Source organism: Sorex fumeus, unplaced genomic scaffold (assembly GCF_029834395.1).
Source record: "Sorex fumeus unplaced genomic scaffold, SorFum_2.1 ptg000061l, whole genome shotgun sequence".
Classification (NCBI taxonomy): Eukaryota; Metazoa; Chordata; class Mammalia; order Eulipotyphla; family Soricidae; genus Sorex; species Sorex fumeus.
The window spans coordinates 17,261,523-17,274,898 of record NW_026606118.1 but is presented as its reverse complement, the minus strand read 5'-3'; the positions used below and the strand labels follow the sequence as shown (position 1 = coordinate 17,274,898).

Below are 13,376 nucleotides of genomic sequence, written 5' to 3'. Positions count from 1 at the left end.
TTCTTCTTTACCAGCAGCTGCCACATAGACTCTTTGATTTTTAAAGTTGAAAACAGTTTTATGAATTATCTTTCTACTATAGTCATAGCCTCAGTTCCACATCTAAGGAGTATTGTATGGCATACTTCTTTTTTTGTAAGATTATCTTTTCAACTTCTGTCTTAATACCTCTGCTTTGATTCCCTGCTTAAATTTCTCAGACTTTTGAAAAGTACAGTTCTATCTCTACAGTTCGAGCTCTCTTGTCTCATGTCTGTCCTTACTCAAACCCCATTGTCCTTCTTCAATCTTGGCCAGTGCTGCTTATATCAAATGCTATTTTCTTGGACTTGGCCTTCTGAATTTTCTGAATTGGTATCAGTATTTTTGATTACAAATCTGCATCCTCTTTGTTTATTCTCAAATTTTGCAATGACTCTTTAAAAAGGCAGGAAGTGAACATACAGATGTGAAAATTATCTCTAACTCTTATCAATGCAGTAACACTTGGTGTTACAGGATTCTGGATTTTAATTGCCAGGGTTCATGCCCTAACTTTCTTGCTCATCAGCTTCATGGCCTGGAGAGACTTATTTAATCACATCTCTTGAATTTTGTCATTTGTAAAAGCAGAGTTTATAATACTCTTGTAAGGTAGTACAATACTTGGTACATATTAAGTGTTTGATTATTCATAATTGTTATCTTATTCATAATTGTTATCTTGGTGATGCAGTACTAGAACTCCTAAGCTTCCTTTTGCTCGCCCTAATCTCTGCTTCTCCTCCTCAAGAGTTAACTCTTGGGACTGGAGCGATAGCACAGCGGGTAGGGCGTTTGCCTTGCACACAGCCGACCCGGGTTAGATTCCCAGCATCCCATATGGTCCCCTGAGCACCGCCAGGAGTGATTCCTGAGTGCATGATCCAGGAGGAACCCCTGTGCATCACCAGGTGTGACCCCCCCCCCCAAAAAAAAGAGTTAACTTTTAGGCAAATGAATGAATACTTACCTTGAATCTGATGAAACAGTGTTTGAAAAGAAAATATTTTGTTTCTTTTAAGTTTTCAAGTTTTTGTTTCTGCCTCCTGTCTTGTATACATTATCCAAGTTTTTCTGTAATTGCTCGTTTCATTGTGTTAGTTGCATTTTAATATATTTTTAAAAAATTTTGTGCTTGTGTGGTGATGGTGGTGGTAGGGAGCATACCTATTGGTGCTCAGGGCTTATTCCTGACTCGGTGTTTTTGGGTTACTCCTGGTGCTCTGTGGATCATAGCAGCTATGTGTGTGACAAGTGCTTTACCCCTTGTACTATCTGTGCCCCCTTCCCTCCTGCCCCAGTGTTACCTTTTACTTAAAACATTTCCCCTTGATTGATTGATTAATTAATGTGTGGGGCTGGAGCGATAGCACAGCGGGTAAGGCGTTTGCCTTGCATGCGGTGACGGACACGGCCAACCTGGGTTCGATTCCTCTGCCCCTCTTGGGGATACCGAGAGTATCTCGCCCACACAGCAAAGCCCTGCAAGCTTCCTGTGTCCTATTAGATATGCCAAACACAGTAACAACAAGTTTCACAATTTGTTGTGAGACATTACTGGTGCCTGCATGAGCAAATCCATGGACAACTGAGGACAGTGTTACAGTGTTACAGATTAGTGTGTCACGTGTGAATGCAGAGAGTTGCATTTAAGGACTGCCTCCTCTCTTGGTTCTTGAGTCGTTATGAAAGTACTTGTCTGAATACATGCCATGGACAGTTAAGTAGAGAGTAACCTGGGTTATGAATTACATTCGTCGGTTGGTTTTCTCAGTTGTATGTTGAGAAAACTTACAACCGGTTCATTGGTTGTATGTTGAGGTAGCTACAATTTTTAATAGGTAAGTAGAAAAGAAGGCTAAAGGTATTTGAGATAGAATGATTAAGCCCATTAGAAAATAACACGTACGTGCACGCGTGTGCGCACACACACACACACACGCGCGCGCGCACACACACACACACACACACACACACACAGAGGGGGCTGGAGAGAGTACAGGCTTAAGGTGCTTGCCTTGTATACAGCAGACTCATTTGCAATCTCCAGCGGCATATATGGTGGCAAGTATGGCCAAGTGTAACCTATGAGCATGAGAGCACAGAGCCAGGACTAAGCCCTGAGTATAGCTAGGTGGGGCACAGTTATACCCAGCTCCCCCTTACACACACACACACACACACACACACACACACACACACACACACACGATAAGTAGATAGCAGGCAACATTGATTCTTCAAAGTTTAAGTTAAAAAGTAAAAATAAAATTTACTTTTAAGATATAAGTAAGTAATAAGTAGTTAGGATAAAAGTAAGATATAGTGACAGCGAAGTCTTAATATATGGTTTTGTGGTAAATTGATTCATTCATGTCTGAAAGAGTAGACATCAGAAGAGTAAATACACATTTCTACATTTTACCTCTATCTTTGCAGAATTGTTTATACTCTATTCTTATAGATTTTCTTCATTTATATTTTAGAAGATTTGTTTTGTTCATCTAGTTGTGGGCACAGCCATAATAAATGAGAATAATTTACTGAGCAGATCTCTTTCATAGTTTTTGATTATTTTATAATAAAACCATTAACTCTTGGTAATGACAGTATTAGGAAGAACCATAGCTTTATGAACCAGTACTCATCATAGGAATGAGAGAACAGGAATATAAATTTGTCTATGAAGTATTGTGGTCTCATTATTAAAATTGATATTTACATTACGGTATGCCTATGGTACGGTAACTTTACTTCTTATTAAAGTAATGAGTTACATTATGCTAAATAGTGATTATGGTCTTCATGTTATATGTGTGCTCTTTATTAATTTTAATTCTCACCACAGTTATGCAGAGTCATCTAGACAGGTTTCTCCATTACAAGGAGATGGCACTTGAGAGGTGTAATAATTCTTCCCCAGGTCATAAGAAATAATAGCAGAGTTGATGTATGAGCTGACTTGAAAGTAAAGGTTTTCATTTTCATGGAGTGTCAGATGTTCTTCTGGTACCAAACCAGCAATACATAAAAGATACCTCGTTAGGATGCTTTTCAGGCGTGTTGAGCTTCGTAAATCTGCAGTACCGCTGCAATTCTGGAATAGCTCCTGGGTTGAGAGCTACTTACTCTGAAATTTGTTTTTGCCACATTTCTAACAGTTATGTAAGCAGCATTGATTTCTTAACATTTAAGTTAAAAGTAAAATTCAATTTTTAAGCTTTCAGTAATTGTAAAGTATTTAGTGGGAAGTTTCCTGAATACACTGTCCTTATTTTAGTGAGAGGATCTTTCAGGAATGAATCATTCACACAGCACTCCATTGTCCAAAGGAAAAGGGAAAGAAAACAGTCATAACCTTGAGGAAATCACTTCTCTGAGCTTTAAAATTATCTGCTAAACATAGACAATAATGTCCTTTCAGATGACTATAGGAGTTAAAACGTTTTTAAGACTTTGCTTGAAATTTAGTACAGTGGTTGAATGACAGAAAATATCTTAGTATCTTCACTAGAAATGAAGAGACAGTATTGTTATAAAAAGTTCAGTTTTGGGACTGGAGCGATAGCACAGCAGGTAGGTCATTTGCCTTGCACTCAGCTGACCCGGGTTTGATTCCCAGCATCCCATATGTTCCTCTGAGCACCTGTGCATCGCTGATGTGACCCCAAGAAAAGCAAAAAAAAAAAAAAGTTCAGTTTTGGGGCTGTAGACATAGTGTGAGGGGTGAGGCACTTGTCTTCCATGCTGCCGACCCCAGTCCGATATCTGTCGCCCCATATCCCCAAGCTCCTACAGGAGTGATCCCAGAGTGCTTCCTGGTATGGCCCCAAAACCCAAACCAAAATCAAGAAATATAATTTCCTCTGAAATAGTGCGTTAAGTAGAATAAAAATAAGACTTTCTTCACCTGCATATAACCAAGTGCGAAGTATGCACTGTTAGCACTGTTGTCCCGTTGTTCATCAATTTGCTTGAGCGGGCACCAGTAACATCTTCATTGTGAGACTTGTTGTTACTGTGTTTGGCAGATCGAATACGTCACAGATAGCTTGCCAGGCTTTGCCGCGCGGGCGAGATACTCTCGGTAGCTTGCTGGGCTCTCTGAGAGGGGCGGAGGATTCGAACCCAGGTCAGCCTTGTGCAAGGCAAACACCCTACCCGCTGTGCTGTCGCTCCAGTCCAAGTGCTAAGTATATAGACACTTTCCTCTCTCTAGGAGTAAAACCTTGATACCCAGAACATACTACAGTTTTCAGACCAGTAGGCAATTTCTGAGGAGAACCAAGTTAGTAAAACTATTTTCCTGTTATGTTCCAAGAATGAATCTAGTGTATTTCCAAACTCGTTTGTTCCTGTTGTACTTAATATCAGATAACTCACTTAAATAATAATGTGAACTGATAAAATACAAATGCCAAATGTTTTAAAACTACAAAAATCTAAGGTATTTTGGAAAGACATCATGAAAGTCAGTAACTTGGAATGTTTTGTTTGCAGTAGTAGAAAGTAGGAATTCTGGAAGTAGCAATAGGTGATCACTTCACTTGATCACTTGATCCCCCGTTATTCATCGATTGACTCGAGCCGGTGCCAGTAACGTCTCCATTCATCCCTGTTGCGTGCTAGCATAGCCCAATGGCATCTCATCTGTTCGTTCTAGGAACATGAAGAGCCTCAAACTGATCGTTCATGATCTTCACGAAGAAGTCTGACCATCTTGTAGGTGGGCATCCACGCGATCTTTTGACGTCCCGTGGAATCCAGTCAGTAATGGCTCTAGTCCAGCGGTTGTCTGTAAACCTCATTACGTGTCCAGCCCATCTAATTTTTGATGCCTTGGCAAATGAGACAGCGTCCCTGATTCTTGAGCGTTGACGGAGATCGGAACTCGGGATTCTATCTCTCATTTGAGTGAAGCGTGATACTCCAAGCATAGCTCTTTCGATTCCTCTTTGAGAGACCCGAATAGCGTTCTCATCCTGTTTTCATAGGGCCCATGTCTCTGAGGCATATGTTAATGCAGGAAGAACAGTGGAATCAAAGAGATGTGCTCGTAGCAATAGGTGATTAGAAATGACTATGAATTCTTCACTTAGTTTGCATTGCTTGTTTTACAGTTTTTAAAATCGCAAAACTGGAAATCTTAAATTTGTGTAGTGATGTATGAATCCTAAACTTGTGTAGTTATGTTCTATTCAAGAAAAAGTCTCAGTTTTAGTCAGTAGATCCATTCTTAAATATTTGGCTAATAACAAGATTAGATTAGAAATATGTCTTATGAATACATGTAGCACTGTTGCTGTAGCACTGTCCTCCCATTGTTCATAAATTTGCTCAAGTGGGCACCAGTAATGTCTCCATTGTGAGACTTATTGTTACTGTTTTTGGCATATTGAATATTCCTCAGGGAGCTTGCCAGGCTCAGCCGTGCAGGCGGGATACTCTTTGTAGCTTGACGGGCTCTCTGAGAGGGACAGAGGAATTGAACCCGAGTTGGCCGCATGCAGGACAGAAGCCCTCCCCGCCATGCTATTGCTCCAGCCTGTGAATACATGATTATATAGAATTATTATCCTTTATTCTAATAGTTGTTAAAATTATTAGTTATATAGAATTGCTGGGCTGGAGCGATAGCACAGCGGTAGGGTGTTTGCTGCGTGCAGCCAGCCCGGCCAAGCCTGGTTCGATTCCTCCGCCCCTCTCGGAGAGTCCCGCAAGCTACCGAGAGTATCTCGCCCACGTGGCAAAGCCTGGCAGGCTACCCGTGACTTGTTCGATCTGCCAAACGCAGTAACAAGTCTCAAAATAAAGACGTTACTGGGCATGCTCGAGCAAATTGATGAACAATGGGAGGACCGTGACGGTGACAGATATAGAATTGCTATACTTCACTTATTGTTCACATTTTATCTATTTACTTTGTTTTTAGGGCCACCCTCAGTGCTGCTCAGAGCTTTTTCCTAGGCTGTGCACCCCAGACCCACTCATGGTGGTGCTTGGAGGGCCATATGGGATGCTGAAGATCGAACCTGGGTTGGCTGCATGCAAGGCAAGTGCCTTGCTACTGCCCACTGCACTAGCTCTCTGGCCCTGTATAGCTCACATGAAAAAAAAAAATTAGTCATCTGTACTGTTCTGCTTAAACATATATATGTTTTTACTCCATTCCCATGAGAATGGGAATGACAGAATATGCTAATAGCTTCCAGAAAGAAGAGTTCAGCTGGAACAATTACATGAGACTCATTCTACTGACTTAAAAATTACCAGCTAATAGAAGTTAACTCTGTTATCTGACAGATGAAATGAATGAACAGAGATGTAGATATTTGATTTTTCTGACTGGCCCGAGTGTGATTTGGTAGTTTTATTTGCCAGGATCAGCAGTTTGAAATCTAGCTGACTGTACTTGTATCAGGGCAACTGGTGTAGCAAAAGTACTACCGCTATTAATGTAAACAATGCTAATAGTGATATTAGTAATAGTAATTGCTATTTAAATTCCGGGTGTTGAAAGAGTAGAGTGAAAGAGGGTAAACAGCTGTGTTTAATTAGCGCGGTGGGGGGTCAGGCAACCATATCAGGTGCCAGGAATCGAATTTAGGCTGCCCACGTGCAAGGAAAATGCCCTACCATTGCTCTGGCCCCATTCATGGGAAAGTCTTCTCAGTGGTTTGTTTATTGTTTCTCCTTCACGTTTGCCTTCCTGTTCTTCAGGGGCTCCTATAATTCTTATGTTATTCCTCTTGAACTCATCCCATCATTCTTTTGCATGCTGTTCAATTCGTTTCCACCTTCTACTGTTTTCCTAGCAGTTTTGTCTTCATCTTGGAGCTCAGAGTATACGATAAATTTTTAAGTCCCATCCAATTTTAGATTTAACTTTTAATTATGTATCTGCACATGCATATATACAGAACACACATATACTTGTATATCTGTGTATGTGTGTGTTTAAATATATTTTTTACATATATAAAATGGGAGCCAGAATAAAATATATCAAATAATCATATCTATGTTTGGATTTCTGCTTTTTCAAAAATAATTCATTCCCCCTACCCCAATCCTCTGCCTAGAAGTAGTAGTTGTATTCTTTTCGACCTGTAATCTTTTGAGATTTCTGATCCTCTGCTGTAGCACAGTCCTCCCATTGTTCATCAATTTGCTCGAGTGAGCCCAGTAACATTGTGAGACAAGTTACTGTGTTTGGCATATTGAATTCGTCACGGGTAGCTTGCCAGGCTTTGCCGTGTTGTTGAGGTACTCTCGGTGGCTTGCTGGGCTCTCGGAGAGGGGCGGAGGAATCGAACCCTGGTCTGTACAGGCTGGCCGCATGCAAGGCAAACGCCCTACCCACTGTGCTATCGCTCCAGCCCGATTATCTGCTAAAGGTGCCTAGTTAGATTGTTATCTGATAAATGCAACTCCGAATCAATCTTGGGCTCAGAAAATAGCCCGAGTCGCCTCACGGTCATCAGAACATGTATTAGCCATTTATACAACTTTTTAGTTCCGTAAAGTTCCGCATGTGCCGCAGACTCCTTAACGGAATTCATGACAGTTTTGGTCGCCCAGGAGTCGAGTGCTACTGCCAGCACGAGAGCGGGTCTGCCGTCATCCAGCTGCAGTTCCTGATTAACGAGGTGAGTGGCGGCTTCTGCCTCCTGGTTTACAGGTGAGATGCACCCACAGCTGCTTCTTCAGATTCCCCACAGAAGCATTCGTATTGAATCTTTGGAATTTACAGAGCAGAAATAATAGCTACTCACTTTAAAGCATAGCACAAAGAGTAAGCTCTTTTCTCAAAACAGTATTGCAATTATGTTCATAGTTTTTTTTAATAAAACAAAAAAGGTGAGTGCAACCCAGGTTGCGTGCTTGGGATGCAAGTTTCCTACCAGCTACCTACCAGCTCTACTATCTCAAGGCTCCTAAGTAAAATTTTTGATACAAGTTGCTGCATCTAAATTTTATTTTCAAGAAATAATGGGGCCAGAGAGATAATTGAAAGCGCTGGGCACATGCTTTGCAGCCCCAGGTTTGAACTCTGGCACTGTGTGGTTCCTTGAAGGGCAATTGCTTGGTCACTGAGCACATGTGTGGGTTGCCCCCATGCACTTCCAGCAGTGACCCAGGCCCCCAATAGTAGAAACACTGACAGTTGTATAGGAACATCTATTAAAAGAATTCTGAAGACGTAGCTTATTACATAAACTAAAATGCACTCCACTTTTTGGGAGAAGTCCATTAGAAATTGGTCCCTGTCAAAGTTCTCATCTAATTAGAGTATCTCGCCCGCATGGCAGAGCCTGGCAAGCTCCCCGTGACATATTCAATATGCCAAACACAGTAACAACAAAGTCTCCAATGGAGACGTTACTGGGCCCGCTCGAGCAAATCGATGATCAACGGGAGGGAAAAAAAAAATTAGAGTTGTTAAATTATGTCTTTCTTTTTGATCCATTATAAAATCTGAGGGGCTGCTAAATAAAGTATCACTATATCAGCAAAGAAAATGTGTTTGGAGGTTTTAAAAAAACATGCAAGCAGAAAGTAGACTATAGACCAAACATGTTTGCCACTCATTGCCTGTTTTGTAAACCACAACACCCCAAAGGAGAGAGAGAACAAAAGGGATGGGGGTGGATGGGGGGGTGGGAGGGATACTGGGATCTGTGGTGGTGGGAAATGGCCTCTTGTGGAGGGATGCGTATTTGATCATTGTATAACTGAAACCCAAGCACAAAAATTTGTAAGCCTACAACTGTACCTCATAGTGTCTCAGTAATAAAAATTAAAAAAAAAACATGCAAGCAGATCTGGGAATTGTTTCAAGTGACAGGGAAGAGAACTCTGTCATGGAAGAAAGGAGTATTTTTCTAGATGCTGGATTCCTTAAATATAAAGGTGTCGTCATATAGGTTTTTTGTTTGTTTCCCAAATTTTTGAAGTTCATGAATACTTTAAGGTGTATGTTTAAAGTATGTCTAGTTTTTATTTTGACGGCAGGATTGAAGACAGGCATCATGGATATAAAAAGTTAAATTGTTGAGAATAAAGAATTGAATTGGTATTTAAGAGTTGATAATGTAAAAATTAAGTGAAATTGATTACAAAGAATCCTTCTTCCTCCTGCCAAGGGTCAGAGGAAGTACTTTTTAAAATGTCAGAATTGGGGCCAGGAGACAATTATAACAATTGTAGTGCTTGACCATGATTCGATCCTGTGCACCTCATGGCCTCCTAAATATTATACAGTGTAGCCCCAGAGATCCCTGAACTGCACCAAGTGTGACTCTGGAGGCCTCTAGGCAATACCATGGTGGCCTGTAACTCCACTTCAATGAAGAAGTTAGAACTTCATACACAAACACACGTGGCCCGTTACATTACATCTCCTGTTTAGAGTTTGAGTCAGAGAGGTGTTTCTCAAAATTAAACATACTGACAAATTCTAAAATTCAGGAAGATTTTTTTTGGAAGGATCTTAGTACTTTAGATGTTTTTGAACTTTAATACTTGTAAAATGCAGTATGTCTTGTTTTTTAGGGAGCTCTTGTGAGTGCCTTGGCTGATGATACCTTACATTTATGGAATTTACGTCAAAAGAGACCTGCCATACTACATTCACTTAAATTTTGCAGAGAAAGGTAAGAATTCTCTCTTACCCTATTTGGAGTAGATTTTTATCTGTTCAAACCATTTTTACCTGTATTTTATTTATTTGATAGACAATATGCCCAATCTCAAAACTAAAAATGTTCAAAGGATATATAATGAAAACTAAATTTCCCCTTTGTCTAGACTTCTTTTTCCCACCAGATGCAGTCACCTAAGTTTCTTTTGTGTCCTTCTAGAAATATTTTAAGTCCTTATGCATAAGCAAAACTTTTGGTATAGTTCCTGTATTGCATAAAAGAGAAGCTATTATATATTCTTCCTATAATTTGTTTTTTTAGTAACATCTGAATGAGTATTTTTATTGGCATATTTAAATCTTTCTTAATCTTTTTCATATCTGCATTTTATTTTGTTGTGAAAATGTGATCATTGAATCTTTATTAGTGGGCATTTATATCTTTTTCAATCTGCTGTTCATTTCGTTCTATTATGATATTATGTTGCATGTTATTTTTCCACATAAATATGTATATAAGGTAGATTTTAGGAGTAAGGTTGAAATCTCCTGCATGATTTATGATCTGAAGGTTCTAGTCACACAAATTCATGAAACAAATACACATTTTCTTATATTATTGATAATTTTCTTTTAAATTTTTGATTCATATGAAACATTTTGGCTTGAAATGAGTAATGAATCCTGTCCCTTTTTCTCCACGTTTGCTCATGTGACAATAGTTTATATATATAGTATTTTTATATACATATATGCATGTATATTTGCTTATGTATGTGTGTCTGCTAAGTTAAGGAAGTGGGATTTAGCTAGAATCTACATGTAGTGGGATTAATGTAATTAACCCACATCTAAGGAATGGCTAGCATCAGACTTTCCAATCCATGTTCAGGAATCAGGCATATTCTGTTTGTTAATTGTAGTTTCAGGTTATGTGATTATATTAGCAGGTCAGAGTGAGTCTGGGCTTCTGTGTTCAGAAGGATGTACAAAGTAGGCAAGCAAAAAAGGAGTCTGGGAATCGAGCAGTTCCATCTTGGTGTAGTCAACAGCAGGCATGTCTCTGTTGCTCAGTGGTCAGAGAAGAGAACTGGCATGAAGTCATTAGCAAAGTTTGCTATTGGGCTGTGTATATTCTGCGAAGATAAGTCTTCCAAGTGACTTTAGATGGATTATGGCTTTACTTCTAAGAGAGGGACAGAGATAAAGGTGTCAATGAGAGGAGCAAGGGGTGGGAGGGGAGGGTGAGCATGTACAGTGTCGATGTTTAACCTGCTGGTAGTTGGACCAACCTGTCTTCTTGTTGGACCGTGATCCTCAGTTAATTTGTCAGTTTGGTCTCTGAGAGAGAGTCCTTGATCAGCCCCTGATGTGATAGAGTAAGTGGAGAGAGTGAGGGGCGTGGTAGTAGCCGTACACATTGTTTTGTTGTTCATCTCACATCTGCTGCAAATGAACGTGTACATCAAACGGAACAGTTCCTCACTCATTCTGTTTTATCTGCAGCGGGCACTTGGCAGTGTCAGGAGGTGCTTTTTGTTGCCACATGTGGGACGTCCTGAGCATTGTATCTAGTGATACAGGCCAGTTATGCAACCGAAAGTGTTACAAAGCACAAGTCCCCCATAACAAATACAATCTGGTTCAAAATAATACCGCCGAAATATCTCTGGTCGCTGTGATGCTGTGCAAGTTTTCTTACATACATCACCCCCAGAAGGGGTTCTGACAGCATGTAGAATTCTAGCATAAAAATACTTTGTGAATGGATGTGGAAAGTATCATGCTAAGGGAAACGAGTCAGACAGAGAAGGACAGACATAGAATGACTGCACTCACTTGTGGAATATAAACTAACATGAGACTGACACCCAAGGACAGTAGACGCAAGAGCCAGGAGTGTTGCTCCATAGTTGGAAGCCTGCCTCATAAACTGGGGAAGAAGGAAGCTGGAATACAGAAGGGATCACTAAATCAACGATGGTTGGAGAAATAGTTCAGGATGGGAGATATGGGCTTAAAGTAGATAAAGGACCAAACATGATAGCCTCCCAGTCTCTATATTGCAAACACTAATGCCCAAAAGTAGAGAGAGAGTATGGGGGAAATTGTCTGCCATAGAGGCAAGGGAAGGGCTGGTAAGGGGGGGTGTATACTGGGGACATTGGTGGTGGGGGATGTGCACTTGTGGAGGGATGCGCGTTTGATCAGTGAATGACTGAATTTAAAACATGAAAGCTTTGCAGCTGTATCTCATGGTGATTAAATTAAAAAAAAATCAGTTAAAAATAAATTAAAAAAATAAAAATAAAAATACTTTGGATACCCAGTCCCCGGACATAAGTGGCAGGTCCATATTTCTCACTAGGACACAGGGATATGTCAGTGTGTGATTCAAGTTCACCTGCCACTGCAGGTAAAGATTAATATCCACGGACAAAGAATCAGAGCACAGGAGAGTCTTGGAGTCAGGAGTCAGTGCAGGTAGATATGAATTCTCCTCATATGGTTCTTTAATCTCACAGACACAGGTGAGGCTAATAAATAAGCTAGTTCATCTTGACAAATAGAAGGTAACTCTTTGTGTTGCGTAAAAACAAAAGGTGACCTTTCTTTGTGGATGCAACCTCACAAAAAGTCAGCCACGCCCCTCTTTAGTTGAATGCTTGGTGAAGTACCCCGTCTTGGAGCATGTGATAGTTTACCTTTCTGAACAGTAGAAACAGGCTTCTATAAAGTTCAGAACCTCTTCTTCTCTTCATTTGGGCCCCAGTAAACAAGCTGGTTCTTGACTATCTGGTCAAAATCCTCTTGGATAACTGAAAACGTGGATGGCAACTATTGGACTTAACATGCCGAAGAATGAACCTGGTGCCTCATGGATAAACCTCATGTATGAGTCTACCCAGGTTCAAGTTCAGATTTTCTTCAGAGGCAGAGGGTGAGACCACATGGAAGCTTAGGCCTAGTTTCCTTAGGACTTGGCGTCCTTTTTGGGTCAAACCCGGCAATGCACAGGGGTTACTCCTGGCTCTGCGCTCAGGAATTACTCCTGGCGGTGCTCAGGGAACCATATAGGATGCTTAGTATAGCATGATGTGTAGTAAATCAAGTTTAGTTCTTAACTATCATTGACTACTATAGAATTTTTTAAGTCACTTGAGAAACAGTATCTGATAGTGGTTAAGAGTATGGGCTCTCAAAAGTAGAGAGAGATTATGGGGAATACTGTCTGCCATGGAGGCAGGGGGAGCGTGGAAAAGGGGGGTGTATACCGGGGATATTGGTGGCGGGGAATGTGTTTCTGGTGGAGGGATGCGTGTTTGATCATTGTGTGATTGTAACCCAAACATGGAAGCTTGTAACTATCTCACGGTGGTTCAATAAAATTAAAACAAAACGAAACAAAACAAAAAACAGACTACAGGGTCTGGGCTGGGGAGATGACTCCGGAATCAGAAGCATATGCTTTGCTTGCTCACAGCCCTGTTTGTCATCCTCAGCACCTCATGCCTCCTACTAGCCCAGCACTCTGGGTGTGGTCCTGGAAGTTCCTTGGCACCCACAGGGTGTGGACTTGGCGGGACCTACACTGCTAGGCATGTGCCGTCGCCCTGGGCTGTGGCATGGGGCCATCTTGCTGAGTATCTCAGTGAACCGCAGATCCCTTGAAGCCTGCTTGGGAATTCCAGCCCAGGGGTTATATACTGTT

At 40.8% G+C, this 13,376-nt stretch overlaps 1 protein-coding gene across 6 annotated transcripts in view; it reads left to right on the top strand.

Moving 5' to 3' along the window:
- STXBP5 (syntaxin binding protein 5) overlaps window positions 1-13,376 on the top strand; it is a 180,483-nt gene that overhangs the window by 19,142 nt on the left and 147,965 nt on the right. For all 6 annotated transcript variants that reach the window (XM_056126390.1, XM_056126389.1, XM_056126394.1 and 3 more), the window contains exons 3-4: window positions 7,589-7,670; window positions 9,577-9,677. In XM_056126390.1, coding sequence (XP_055982365.1) covers window positions 7,589-7,670; window positions 9,577-9,677 — 183 coding nt within the window. The remainder of the gene's footprint in view (window positions 1-7,588; window positions 7,671-9,576; window positions 9,678-13,376) is intronic.